General features: G+C 66.2%; 1 protein-coding gene across 3 annotated transcripts; it reads right to left on the bottom strand.

The window, feature by feature from the left end:
* Positions 1-467: 467 nt before the first annotated feature.
* LOC311630560 (uncharacterized protein C9orf50) lies at positions 468-10,952 on the bottom strand. Of its 3 annotated transcripts, none has more exons than XR_014796403.1 (8): positions 10,337-10,952; positions 10,028-10,115; positions 9,782-9,925; positions 7,430-7,590; positions 2,424-2,661; positions 1,237-1,399; positions 913-1,060; positions 468-683 (listed from the first exon to the last, which is right to left on the bottom strand). XR_014796403.1 is itself a non-coding variant. In XM_084899691.1 (7 exons), the coding sequence occupies exons 1-7, from the start codon at positions 10,833-10,835 to the stop codon at positions 603-605; spliced, it is 1,284 nt and encodes a 427-aa protein (XP_084755817.1). In that variant the 5' UTR covers positions 10,836-10,947; the 3' UTR covers positions 468-602. The 3 variants fall into 3 exon arrangements, 1 of the variants encoding a protein (XP_084755817.1); XR_014796404.1 differs by having other exon boundaries at positions 10,028-10,112; positions 10,337-10,951; XM_084899691.1 differs by lacking the exon at positions 2,424-2,661 and having other exon boundaries at positions 10,337-10,947.
* Positions 10,953-13,837: the final 2,885 nt, after the last annotated feature.

Below are 13,837 nucleotides of genomic sequence, written 5' to 3'. Positions count from 1 at the left end.
GGGGTGGAACACAGTGTGGCAGGGCCGCACCTGGCAGGGGGCATTGCCAGTCAGTGCAGTGGGCAGATCAAGGCCAGGCAGTACCTGCGGCCTAACCTCTCACCACCCCCTGACCTGGACCGCTGCCTCCCCTCCCGCCCACCCAGTGCTGTGCCCAGGGGCCAGGGACCAGGAGGACACGTCTGTGTGCGTGCACAGAGCTCTCTCCCCGGAGCCAGAGGGAGAGGTCAGCCAGCAGCCTTCAGCGGAGGCCGCTGGGGACAGAGGTCAGGGCGGGTGTCTGCTCCAGGCGTGGGCTGATCCAGGCAGAAGGGGCTTGGTCCCAGGTGTGAGTTGTGTGGCAGGGTCTCCCACCTTCCAAACCCCGGCCCTTGGGGCTGCCTGGCCCCCCACCCATCAGCCTCACCTTAGCCGTGACCCTCGCGACCCCGATCCAAGAACCCTGAGCCCAGCAACCAGGCATGGGAGAGGCTTGCAGGGTGAGACCTGGCAGGTCCCAGCCCCGGGGGTGTACGTTTATTGGCAGGGCGAGGCAGGCCTGCCTGCCCCCAGGCCCATGGCCACGGCTGGGCCGGGGTCAGGGGCCATGGTCGCCGAGCCTGCTACTGCAGAGAGGAGGGCAGGAGGAGCTGGTACCCCTTCGGACGGCCGGGCTTCAGGTCCAGGCGGGGCAGGAAGGACTCCTGGAGGAGAGGTTGCAGGCAGGGGCTCTGGGCCGAGACAGGGCTCCGGGGACCCAGGGGGCAGACACGCACCCCATGGTGCAGACGAGGGAGCGTGAATAGCGGGGATCTGAACCAGGCTGCCCACCGAGAGCCCCCCCTTGGGCACCCGTGTAGGGAGACTGTCCCTGGCTCCCCCGGCCCCCGCCAGGCAAGGGGCTCGGGGCGGCCGGCCGCCGCAGGCACTCACCAGCTGCTGGCTCCAGGAGCAGGGCGCCCTGCCCGTCTGGCTGAGGATGCTGGGGGTGCCCAGGAAGGTGTTGCGGTCTCTTTGCCACCACGGGGTGCTGCTCGAGGGGGTGTCCTCAGAGAGGAGGCTCTGCCGTCCTAGGACGGGCCTGCGGGGCACAGCGGCCTGTGAGCCCAGTGGGCCCCAAGCCCCAGGGCCCCCCATGGCTCGCGGAGCCCTCAGGGCCCAGACCCCGGGCCTGCCCGCTGCTGCCAGGGCGGTCTTCAGGGTGAGGAGGGACACCCTGGCGGCGCACTCGAACCCCGCCCGTCCCCGGAGCCTCACAGGCCAGGGCGGTCCCGGCCGGCCGTGGCCGCCTCCCGGGGCCTGGAGTCCAGGTTCTTGGGCAGACTCTCCAGCCACCTCCTGAGGCTCCCAATCACAGGCGCCAAGTTCACCGGCGCGGGGGCTGGCCTGGGCGGCCGGCTGCCTGTGAGGCCCTGCTGGACTGGAGGAGAGAGGGCACGTGAGAGCTCTGCCCGAGGGCACCCCCCGCCTCCCCCAGCTCCCCCAGCTCCCTGACAGGCAGGCAGGCAGAGCCGTCTCCATGGAAACCCAAGGCTCCCTCTCTGGCTGCCTCCAGAGGACACTGGCTCGGGTTTTAAAACCACCTCGTGTGCCTGTTTCTGCCTTTATTCCCGTCGGTGCCCCCACACCCACTCCTGCTCCAGCCCCAAACAGCCCCCCTCCCTACGGCGGGAAGGCCAGTCACCCCGCCGGGAACCCCCGAGAGAGGGCGGCACAACCTCCTCAGTCCTTCCCGCCAGAAGCTGCCCTTCCCATTGGTCAGGGACCCGAGGATGGAAGGGGCAGGAGGCAGCGCGGAGCCCCACTCCGGCGCCCTGGGTGCGGCCACAGCTCCCGTGGCGTGGCCGTGGCTGGTGGCTGGTGGCTGGTGTCTGGTGGCAGTGGCTGGTGGCGGTGGCTGGTGGCTGGTGGCAGTGTCTGGTGTCTGGTGGCTGGTGTTAGTGGCTGGTGGCAGTGGCTGGTGGCGGTGGCTGGTGGCTGGCCAGGAAGCTCTCCATGCCAGGCAACGGCCATTTGCATGGAACCGTTTCTCCAGGCGCCTCCTCTCCCTGGATCCCCACAGGCTGCCCCCCCCGCCCCCCCCCCCCCCCCCGCCTCTCTTCCTGGCTGCTGTGTCATCTGTTTTGGGCCGTGGCTTCCCCATCAAACAACCCGAGGTCGGGCAAATCACAGCTTCTCTCTGCAGCTCCCGTGGCCCTCGGGGAGCCGGGAGAGTCCCGCCCGAACTGGCGAAGGTCCCGAGTTTTAGGGCTTTCCCTGCAGCAAGGCTTGGGGCCCTGTGTCCTGACCCTGCACACAGGAGGTGGTCACACACACAGACCTCAGAAGAGAAGAGGCAGGGCGGCTGGGAAGGGGGCTTTGGTGAAGGGTCTACCAGCAAGAACTGGTTCTCTCCGCCTCCCGACACCGGAAAACACCGGAAAACACCGGAAACCAGGCCTCACCGACGGACCGCCACGTTCACCCCTGAGGAGCTGAGCAAACTCTGCCGGGCGGCTGGCTCCCGCTCCTGGGCCGGGCCAGGCGGTGCCAGTCTTCCCAGCAGAATCTCCTGGGCGTCTGGCAGCTCCTCCTCCAGGTCTGCCTTCACGAGTACCGGAAGGAGAGGGTCCGGCGCCTTCCACCACCTCAGCTGTCGTGGGCCTTGTGGGGGCCGGACGCGGGGTCGGGAGGCCGTGGGTGCTGTCCGAGGGGGCAGGTGCGGCGTGTGAGACCTTTGGCAGCAGCAGTCCCTCGGGGCGTGAGGCCTGGGCTGCTAGTGTCTCCTGCTCCAGCACGATGGCTCTGCCCGCAGCCCCTGCCTAGGACACTTCTCCGGACCTCAGACCTGGTCCCTGAGGTCACCTGACCGCCCCCGCCAGCCGGGCACCTCCTCCGTAGGGCGATGGCCTCCCGACCTCTGCAGCTGGCGCCTCCCTCCCAGACCCAGGGCCACAGCCCCTGTTCCCCCAGCCACAGCCTCTGCTCCCCCAGCCACAGCCCCTGCTCCCCCAGCCACAGCCTCTGCTCCCCCAGCCACAGCCCCTGCTCCCCCAGCCACAGCCCCTGCTCCCCCAGCCACAGCCCCTGCTCCCCCAGCCACAGCCTCTGCTCCCCCAGCCACAGCCTCTGCTCCCCCAAACCACAGCCTCTGCTCCCCCAGCCACAGCCCCTGCTCCCCCAGCCACAGCCCCTGCTCCCCCAGCCACAGCCCCTGCTCCCCCAGCCACAGCCCCTGCTCCCCCAGCCACAGCCTCTGCTCCCCCAGCCACAGCCCCTGCTCCCCCAGCCACAGCCTCTGCTCCCCCAAACCACAGCCTCTGCTCCCCCAAACCACAGCCTCTGCTCCCCCAGCCACAGCCCCTGCTCCCCCAGCCACAGCCTCTGCTCCCCCAAACCACAGCCCCTGCTCCCCCAGCCACAGCCTCTGCTCCCCCAGCCACAGCCCCTGCTCCCCCAGCCACAGCCTCTGCTCCCCCAAACCACAGCCTCTGCTCCCCCAAACCACAGCCTCTGCTCCCCCAGCCACAGCCTCTGCTCCCCCAGCCACAGCCTCTGCTCCCCCAGCCACAGCCCCTGCTCCCCCAGCCACAGCCTCTGCTCTCCCAGCCACAGCCCCTGCTCCCCCAGCCACAGCCTCTGCTCCCCCAGCCACAGCCTCTGCTCCCCCAGCCACAGCCTCTGCTCCCCCAGAGCCACAGCCCCTGCTCCCCCAGCCACAGCCTCTGCTCCCCCAAACCACAGCCCCTCTTCCCCCAGCCACAGCCCCTGCTCCCCCAGCCACAGCCCCTGCTCCCCCAGCCACAGCCTCTGCTCCCCCAGCCACAGCCTCTGCTCCCCCAAACCACAGCCCCTCTTCCCCCAGCCACAGCCCCTGTTCCCCCAGCCACAGCCTCTGCTCCCCCAAACCACAGCCTCGCTCCTCCAGCCACAGCCCCTGTTCCCCCAGCCACAGCCTCTGCTCCCCCAAACCACAGCCTCTGCTCCCCCAAACCACAGCCTCGCTCCTCCAGCCACAGCCTCTGCTCCCCCAAACCACAGCCCCTGCTCCCCCAAACCACAGCCTCTGCTCCCCCAGCCACAGCCTCTGCTCCCCCAGCCACAGCCCCTGCTCCCCCAAACCACAGCCCCTGCTCCCCCAAACCACAGCCCCTGCTCCCCCAAACCACAGCCCCTCTTCCCCCAGCCACAGCCCCTGTTCCCCCAGCCACAGCCTCTGCTCCCCCAAACCACAGCCTCGCTCCTCCAGCCACAGCCCCTGTTCCCCCAGCCACAGCCTCTGCTCCCCCAAACCACAGCCTCTGCTCCCCCAAACCACAGCCTCTGCTCCCCCAAACCACAGCCTCGCTCCTCCAGCCACAGCCTCTGCTCCCCCAAACCACAGCCCCTGCTCCCCCAAACCACAGCCTTTGCTCCCCCAGCCACAGCCCCTGTTCCCCCAGCCACAGCCTCTGCTCCCCCAGCCACAGCCCCTGCTCCCCCAGCCACAGCCCCTGCTCCCCCAAACCACAGCCTCTGCTCCCCCAAACCACAGCCTCTGCTCCCCCAAACCACAGCCTCTGCTCCCCCAAACCACAGCCTCTGCTCCCCCAGCCACAGCCTCTGCTCCCCCAAACCACAGCCTCTGCTCCTCCAGCCACAGCCTCTGCTCTCCCAGCCACAGCCCCTGCTCCCCCAGCCACAGCCCCTGCTCCCCCAAACCACAGCCTCTGCTCTCCCAGCCACAGCCCCTGCTCCCCCAGCCACAGCCCCTGCTCCCCCAGCCACAGCCCCTGCTCCCCCAAACCACAGCCTCTGCTCCCCCAAACCACAGCCCCTGCTCCCCCAGCCACAGCCCCTGCTCCCCCAGCCACAGCCTCTGCTCCCCCAAACCACAGCCTCTGCTCCCCCAGCCACAGCCTCTGCTCCCCCAAACCACAGCCTCTGCTCCCCCAGAGCCACAGCCTCTGCTCCCCCAAACCACAGCCTCTGCTCTCCCAGCCACAGCCCCTGCTCCCCCAGCCACAGCCTCTGCTCCCCCAAACCACAGCCTCTGCTCCCCCAAACCACAGCCTCTGCTCTCCCAGCCACAGCCTCTGCTGCCACAGCCTCTGCTCCCCCAGCCACAGCCCCTGCTCCCCCAAACCACAGCCTCTGCTCCCCCAGCCACAGCCTCTGCTCCCCCAAACCACAGCCTCTGCTCCCCCAGCCACAGCCCCTGCTCCCCCAGCCACAGCCCCTGCTCCCCCAAACCACAGCCTCTGCTCCCCCAGCCACAGCCCCTGCTCCCCCAGCCACAGCCCCTGCTCCCCCAGCCACAGCCCCTGCTCCCCCAAACCACAGCCTCTGCTCCCCCAGCCACAGCCCCTGCTCCCCCAAACCACAGCCCCTGCTCCCCCAGCCACAGCCTCTGCTCCCCCAGCCACAGCCCCTGCTCCCCCAGCCACAGCCTCTGCTCCCCCAGCCACAGCCTCTGCTCCCCCAGCCACAGCCTCTGCTCCCCCAGCCACAGCCCCTGTTCCCCCAGCCACAGCCCCTGCTCCCCCAGCCACAGCCCCTGCTCCCCCAGCCACAGCCCCTGTTCCCCCAGCCACAGCCCCTGCTCCCCCAGCCACAGCCCCTGCTCCCCCAGCCACAGCCCCTGTTCCCCCAGCCACAGCCTCTGCTCCCCCAAACCACAGCCTCTGCTCCCCCAGCCACAGCCTCTGCTCCCCCAAACCACAGCCTCTGCTCCTCCAGCCACAGCCTCTGCTCTCCCAGCCACAGCCCCTGCTCCCCCAGCCACAGCCCCTGCTCCCCCAAACCACAGCCTCTGCTCTCCCAGCCACAGCCCCTGCTCCCCCAGCCACAGCCCCTGCTCCCCCAGCCACAGCCCCTGCTCCCCCAAACCACAGCCTCTGCTCCCCCAAACCACAGCCCCTGCTCCCCCAGCCACAGCCCCTGCTCCCCCAGCCACAGCCTCTGCTCCCCCAAACCACAGCCTCTGCTCCCCTAGCCACAGCCTCTGCTCCCCCAAACCACAGCCTCTGCTCCCCCAGAGCCACAGCCTCTGCTCCCCCAAACCACAGCCTCTGCTCTCCCAGCCACAGCCCCTGCTCCCCCAGCCACAGCCTCTGCTCCCCCAAACCACAGCCTCTGCTCCCCCAAACCACAGCCTCTGCTCTCCCAGCCACAGCCTCTGCTGCCACAGCCTCTGCTCCCCCAGCCACAGCCCCTGCTCCCCCAAACCACAGCCTCTGCTCCCCCAGCCACAGCCTCTGCTCCCCCAAACCACAGCCTCTGCTCCCCCAGCCACAGCCCCTGCTCCCCCAGCCACAGCCCCTGCTCCCCCAAACCACAGCCTCTGCTCCCCCAGCCACAGCCCCTGCTCCCCCAGCCACAGCCCCTGCTCCCCCAGCCACAGCCCCTGCTCCCCCAAACCACAGCCTCTGCTCCCCCAGCCACAGCCCCTGCTCCCCCAAACCACAGCCCCTGCTCCCCCAGCCACAGCCTCTGCTCCCCCAGCCACAGCCCCTGCTCCCCCAGCCACAGCCTCTGCTCCCCCAGCCACAGCCTCTGCTCCCCCAGCCACAGCCTCTGCTCCCCCAGCCACAGCCCCTGTTCCCCCAGCCACAGCCCCTGCTCCCCCAGCCACAGCCCCTGCTCCCCCAGCCACAGCCCCTGTTCCCCCAGCCACAGCCTCTGCTCCCCCAAACCACAGCCTCGCTCCTCCAGCCACAGCCTCTGCTCCCCCAAACCACAGCCTCGCTCCTCCAGCCACAGCCTCTGCTCCCCCAAACCACAGCCTCGCTCCTCCAGCCACAGCCTCTGCTCTCCCAGCCACAGCCCCTGCTCCCCCAGCCACAGCCCCTGCTCCCCCAAACCACAGCCCCTGCTCCCCCAAACCACAGCCTCTGCTCCCCCAAACCACAGCCTCTGCTCCCCCAAACCACAGCCTCTGCTCTCCCAGCCACAGCCTCTGCTCCCCCAGCCACAGCCCCTGTTCCCCCAAACCACAGCCTCTGCTCCCCCAGCCACAGCCTCTGCTCCCCCAAACCACAGCCTCTGCTCCCCCAGCCACAGCCTCTGCTCCCCCAAACCACAGCCTCTGCTTCCCCAGAGCCACAGCCTCTGCTCTCCCAGCCACAGCCCCTGCTCCCCCAGCCACAGCCTCTGCTCCCCCAAACCACAGCCTCTGCTCCCCCAAACCACAGCCCCTGCTCCCCCAGCCACAGCCTCTGCTCCCCCAGCCACAGCCTCTGCTGCCACAGCCTCTGCTCCCCCAGCCACAGCCCCTGCTCCCCCAAACCACAGCCTCTGCTCCCCCAGCCACAGCCCCTGCTCCCCCAGCCACAGCCTCTGCTGCCACAGCCTCTGCTCCCCCAGCCACAGCCCCTGTTCCCCCAGCCACAGCCCGTTCCCCCAGCCACAGCCTCTGCTGCCACAGACTCTGCTCCCCCAGGGCCAGGCTGGAACTCTCTGGAGCCCGGGGCTCCCTGTCCCGGCTGCTTACGTGCACATGTTCGCTCCCAGTAGCGAAACGCCGTGTCCTGCAGCGTCTCGTCAGCGAATCGCACTCGGAAGGGGCTACACCTGTGCCGGCAGGGCCCGGAGGCTTCCGAGGAGCTGTGGCTGAGCGCAGCCTTGAGCTTGGGGGCCTGCAGACCGCAGGGACTGCGGAGGGAGGCAAGAGCACAAGGCGGGGGGGCTGAGGCCTGAGCCCCACTCCATCCCAACCACACGCCCCCAGTGGCCGGTCACAGCAGCGGCCTCTCTGAGCGCCTCCTGCCTGCAGGCTCTGGGCCACGCATGTGGCATGTGGCATGTGGCACCGGCCCAGCCCACATAACTCCATGACACATAAGAACTATTCCCATTTTACAGGTGAGAAAACCAAGGCACAGAGGTGCCCTGCAATCGCCCAAGGTCACACAGCCAGGAAGGGCTGGCAGCAAGATGTGAGTCCTCCTACATGGGGCATTCAGCACAGAATACGGATATGAACTTGGGAGTCAGGCAGAGCTGGGTTTCAGTGGTAACTCTTGAAGTTCGCGTTTTTTAAATTTTTTGAATTGATTTCAGAGGGGAAGGAGAGGGAGAGAAAGATAGAGACATCAATGATGAGGGAGAATCTCTGATCGGATGCTCCCGCAGGCCCCCCAGGAATCGAACCTCGACCTGCTGGTTCATAGGTCTGTTCTATCACTATGTGCTAGCCCGCGCTCCAGGCCGAGTCACGGCCAGCTCTACCCCCAGTCTGAACCCTCAGCTTCTCCTCTCCTCTCCTGTTCTTTTATTATTATTATTATTGACTTTTTACAGAGAGGAAGGGAGAGGGATAGAGAGTTAGAAACATCGATGAGAGAGAAACATCGATCAGCTGCCTCCTGCACACCTCCCACTGGGGACGTGCCCGCAACCAAGATACATGCCCTTGACCGGAATTGAACCTGGGACCCCTTAGTCTGCAGGCCGACGCTCTATCCACGGAGCCAAACCGGTTTCGGCTCCTCTCCTGTTCTAATGCCCCTGGCATTCCCCCACCCCAGGGCCCTCCAGAGCCCCACCCACTGCAAGGTGCTTGGGATTAATTAGCTCCTGAATATGAGATCGAATATGTCCGTCCCTGCTGCTCTCACGTTGGAGATCATGCGTGCCACACACTTATTTATCATGTCTTATCAGAAGTGGGGTGTCTGCCTGGCCTGAGGGACTTAAAGCTCCTGGCTGGCCAACGTGTTTCACTTCCAACGTGTTTCACTTCCGGCGCCTACTCTGACCCATCAGGGTGTCTGCGAGGAGATGGTGTCAGGAGGGGCTCTGAGGCTCCGCGGCGGGGAGTGCTGTGATCCATTAGTTCTGTCTGCCATGGGTCCGGGTGAGAAGGATGGTGTGTAAGTCATGTATTCACTCTCCCGGCTCTTTAAGCTCATGGGCACCCTTCACACCCCGTTTAAGCCTGTTTCCGCTGGAGGAATGTTTCTGCATCCTTTCCCCCTCCATTCGAGCTACCGTTTCTAAGTCCCAGGAGCACTAATGCCCGGGCCTTCCTCTTACCCATCCCTTATTTAATTCCCCCCAATACTCGACATGTAATAAAACCTCATAAATGTAGAAGAAGAAATGGATGAACGAATAGTGGGCTGGGCAAAAGGAAGGAAGACTGGTGAGTGGGCAGGTGGATGGATAGATTGATGGGTGAATTAAAACATCTGAATGGAAGAACTAGATCTTAGGAGGATGGGTCGATGTATGAATGGGCGGGTGAATAATTATGTAGATGGGTATGTAGACTTGTAGATAGCCCCATGACTAGATTGGAGATGGATAGTATCCCGGATTTATAAGTGGATAGAAGGATTTCTAGATAATTAATCTAAGAATCGGATTTGTGGATAGAACTGTGGGGATTTGTGAACAGATGAATGACTGACCAGAAGGGTGGATGGATGGACCGGTGGATGAATGAATGAATGGGTTGTAGAAGACCTGGCTCATAGATAAGATGTATACAAGAATGGATAGGCGAATGGGAGAATGAATATATGAATGGGTTCCTGGATGAATTGTGAATGTGTTGGTAGAAGACCAGATTAATGGGTAGATGGATTCCTAGATGTTGATGGATGAGTCTTGAATGTGTTGGGAGAAAACTGGATTCATGGATAGACCTGTGTAATGATGAATGAGTCGACGGGTGGTGGATGGATGGGTGGGCGGACTCAGATGGAGCAGGAATGCTTTGGTGGGAGACCCGATTGGTGGACGGACACGGATGGATGGACAGATAGGTGGGTTCATGGGCGAAGGGCAGAGGAAAGAACAGAGATTCCCTTCCTGCCCTCCCTCATCCTCCCACACTCACTTGTGGGCCTTTTTGACCTCGGTGAATTGTGGGGGGTCTCTCCTTAGCGGCCCCAGCCTGTGGTTTCTCCTTAGCGGCCCCGGGGTAGGTATCTGATAGCTCGAAACCTTCTTGAGACTATTCTCGAAGTTCGATGACTGGCACCTTGAGGACAAACAGGCCACCCCTGGCATAAGTGGTCAGGGTCCCCCACCCTCGGAGCATCCGTGGCAGCCCTGCCTCCACCCGTGGGTCACCCGCACTCACCGCAGGTGGGGGAGGAAGGACGGGCACGAAGGAGCTTTCCCCAACCAGTGCTCTGACCCGGGCCTCTGCTGACGGGATTCTGGGGCTGCTGGGGGCAGGGGTGGACACAGTGAGGAGCTCTGCTTGGGGACAGCCCTTCCCGAGGTCTCCTCGGTTCTCTGGCCTGGGCCTCAGCCTCCTCCTTCCCCAGAGAGGGGCCACTCTCCGGGGGTGGCTGCCAGAACTCAGCCTGGAAGCCAACTAGCACGACCAGTTCTTGGCGAGGCGGCGGGCCTGCCCCCCGAAACCACTCAGCCCCAGGCCCAGCACCTGGGACCCCGCGGGCCTCGCTCTGTGCCTCCAGCTTCTCCAGCCAGTGGGCCCCGAGCTGGCGCAGGAACGTCCGGAACTTCCTGGGGAGGAGCTGGCCCAGCAGGGCGCCCAAGGAGTCCCCGGGGTCCCCGGGGTCCCTGGCCAGGCCCCTCCCGCCCGCCCCGCGCTCCCCGGGCTCGGGGTGCACCCGCGTCCAGGGCGCCCTGTCCGGGAAGCGCGGCGGCAGCAGCAGCGGCTCGAGCCCGGAGCGGCGCGCCGGCCGCGGGGCCGCGGCGGGCAGGGGCGGCAGGCGCGGCGGGGGCCGGCGGGGGGGCGCCTCGCCGCCGGAGGCCGGCCACCAGTCGGAGCCGCCCGGCGCCCGCCAGCCCCCGGGCCGCCCCGCGGGCCCCGCCGGCGCCTCGCACGGGGGCCAGCCGGGCAGCAGCGGGGCCGCGCGGCGCCGGGCGCGCTCGCCCGGGGGCCTCTGGGCGCGGGCGTCGGGGTGCCAGCGGGGCATGGCGGCCCCGCGCTCAGCTCAGGGCATCCTCACGCCGGGCGCTGGGGGGCGCCCGGGGCAGGGAGCGGGGCAGAGGCCGGCCCGGGCCAGGCACCCGCTGTCCGGGCGAGCACCGCGGGGCCGGGCGCTGGGCGCTCCCTGCAGCCCGCTCTGTCCTCACCGGGGTGACGGCGGTGACGGCGGCTCCGGGCGCTGTGACGTCCGCGGGGCTCAGGGCGCGCTCCTTGTGATGACGACAATGAGGAGGGTTTTCTTTAGGGTTTGGTCTCAGCCCGGGAAGGTGTAACCTGGAGCGTCAGATGCTCGCCCAGTGGCCTCAGCTGTGGGATGGGGGGGCGGCTGTGGGCTGGGGGGACGGCTGTGGGATGGGGGGACAGCTGTGGGATGGGGGGACGGCTGTGGGATGGGGGGACAGCTTGGGATGGGGGGACAGCTGTGGGATGGGGGGGGGGGCGGCTGTGGGATGGGGGGACAGCTGTGGGATGGGGGGACAGCTTGGGATGGGGGGACGGCTGTGGGATGGGGGGACGGCTGTGGGATGGGGGGACAGCTTGGGATGGGGGGACAGCTGTGGGATGGGGGATGGGGGGCGGCTGTGGGATGGGGGGACAGCTGTGGGATGGGGGGCGGCTGTGGGATGGGGGGCAGCTGTGGGATGGGGGGACAGCTGTGGGATGGGGGGACAGCTGTGGGATGGGGGGACAGCTTGGGATGGGGGGACGGCTGTGGGATGGGGGATGGGGGGCGGCTGTGGGATGGGGGGCAGCTGTGGGATGGGGGGCAGCTGTGGGATGGGGGGGCGGCTGTGGGATGGGGGGGCGGCTGTGGGATGGGGGGCGGCTGTGGGATGGGGGGCAGCTGTGGGATGGGGGGCAGCTGTGGGATGGGGGGGCGGCTGTGGGATGGGGGGGCGGCTGTGGGATGGGGGGCGGCTGTGGGATGGGGGGACAGCTGTGGGATGGGGGGACGGCTGTGGGATGGGGGATGGGGGGCGGCTGTGGGATGGGGGGACAGCTGTGGGATGGGGGGCAGCTGTGGGATGGGGGGGCGGCTGTGGGATGGGGGGACAGCTGTGGGATGGGGGATGGGGGGCGGCTGTGGGATGGGGGGGGGGGCGGCTGTGGGATGGGGGGCAGCTGTGGGATGGGGGGACAGCTTGGGATGGGGGGACGGCTGTGGGATGGGGGATGGGGGACGGCTGTGGGATGGGGGGACAGCTGTGGGATTGGACTCAGCTGTGGCCCTTCTCCGGGGAAGGAGCATCTTCTGCTGGGAATTCGGGAACCTGGAACCAGCCTGTCTCGGCTGGGCCCCCCTCCACCCCTCACCCCGGGGTGGGGAGCTGGTTGAAAATACAGGTGCCCCCGTTCTGGTTGAGTAGGTTGGTGGTGGGACCCTCTCCCCCAAAGGGGGGACCAGACCCGCCGCCAGCGGATGGATGGCCCGGGACCTCCCAGTCCGCCTCCTCCTTACCCCACTGCCGGCCCCGGTGCTGTCAGGGGCCAGAGAAGGTCCCAGGGAGCGTAGCGCCCCCTACAGGTGGCTGGTGGCTGCGAGAGCCCATCTTCCCCGCCGGCCTCTCCGCGGCCCCTCCCCGCGGCCCGCGGGGCCTCTCCCGGGCCATTGTGACCCGCCTCACCCGCCCGTGCGGAGCGGCGGCTGCGAGGCCGGGGCGGGGCTCGGTGCTCAGGCCGCCAGGGCTGAGGTCACAGGGGGGACTCCTGACCAGGGCAGCCAGGCCCCCCAGCGACGGAGGCCAGCGCTCAGCTGCCCCCTCCAGGTCCGGGAGGCCCAGGGGGTTGGGTTGGGGCCTGTGGCTCCGCGGAACCTCCGGGGGAGGCGGGCAGCACCAGGGCAGCGGCCTGGGCGCCCGGAGACTCAGCGGGAGCCCATGCCCGGCCTCTGCGCTGCGCGGTGCCAGGCGAGGGTCCTCGGTCAGACTCCCTGGGAAGGTGGACGAGAGGGTAAACGCTCGGTTTGGGAAGTTGGAGTGAGGGACAAGGGGGATCTGGACCAGTGATTTCACTGGCGTGGCGTTATCTTACAATTTGAACATGAAAAAACAACAACTTTGTAATAAATTACCGACCATGTATTCTGTCTCTGCAAACACTCCCCAGCCCGGGCGGGAGGGCACGCCTCCTCGGGAAGGCAGAATACTGAGGAGGGAAGGCAACATGCATTTTCACTTACTTTAAAGGTACGTGAGTTTTTTAAAAGTGGGTGAGGAGCCGAAGCCGGTTTGGCTCAGTGGAAGAGCGTCAGCCTGGGGACTGAAGGGTCCCGGGTTCGATTCAGGTCAAGGGCATGTACATTGGTTGCGGGCACATCCCCAGTGGGGGGTGTGCAGGAAGCAGCTGGTCAATGTTTCTCTCTCATCGACGTTTCTAGCTCTCTGTCCTTCTCAATTCCTCTCTGTGTAAAATCAATAAAATATATTTTTTAAAAAATTAAAAAAATAAAAGTGGGTGAGGAACATCAGGCTGACTGGATGAAGTCCAAGGAGCCCTCCAACCTTGCGTGCTGTCAACACCGATTCCAGGTTTGGGAATTCAGAAACGCAGGAGGCTTTGAGGTCAGGGGGCTGGCCGGACCTGGAGTCCGGGTGTAGGGTAAGGACTTCCTCTCCTGCTGACAGGAAGTAAAGGGAGGGTCTCTAGGCACCCCTAAAACAGCTAACCTCAGCGCTGCCCCCAAATAAGATGGGCGTTACCCGGGATGTATCCCCTTCCCGTAGAGACATGGGAAATGGAGCGTGGGAGCGGACCCACGTCTGACCTGGGGTTCGCTAGAGAGGATGCCCAGTAATACGGACATAAACAGATGTGGGGGTTCCACCGGTGGTGTTTCCAGCACCCCCATATCGTTTTCACTTCATTACAGTAAACACACGTAAAGCAACACCCTGAGGTACGCAGCCCCCCGAGGAAGGAACTGGCAGCTGAAGGCCAGGAGGGCAGGTTGGGAAATGGACTCAGGAAGAGTACTGTCACTGTAACAGG

The sequence above is a fragment of the Pipistrellus hanaki genome, assembly GCF_964339955.1.
Source record: "Pipistrellus hanaki genome assembly, chromosome: 11".
Lineage (NCBI taxonomy): Eukaryota > Metazoa > Chordata > Mammalia > Chiroptera > Vespertilionidae > Pipistrellus > Pipistrellus hanaki.
Note: the sequence above shows the minus strand (reverse complement) of the source record. Positions and strands in the feature narration are given on the sequence as shown.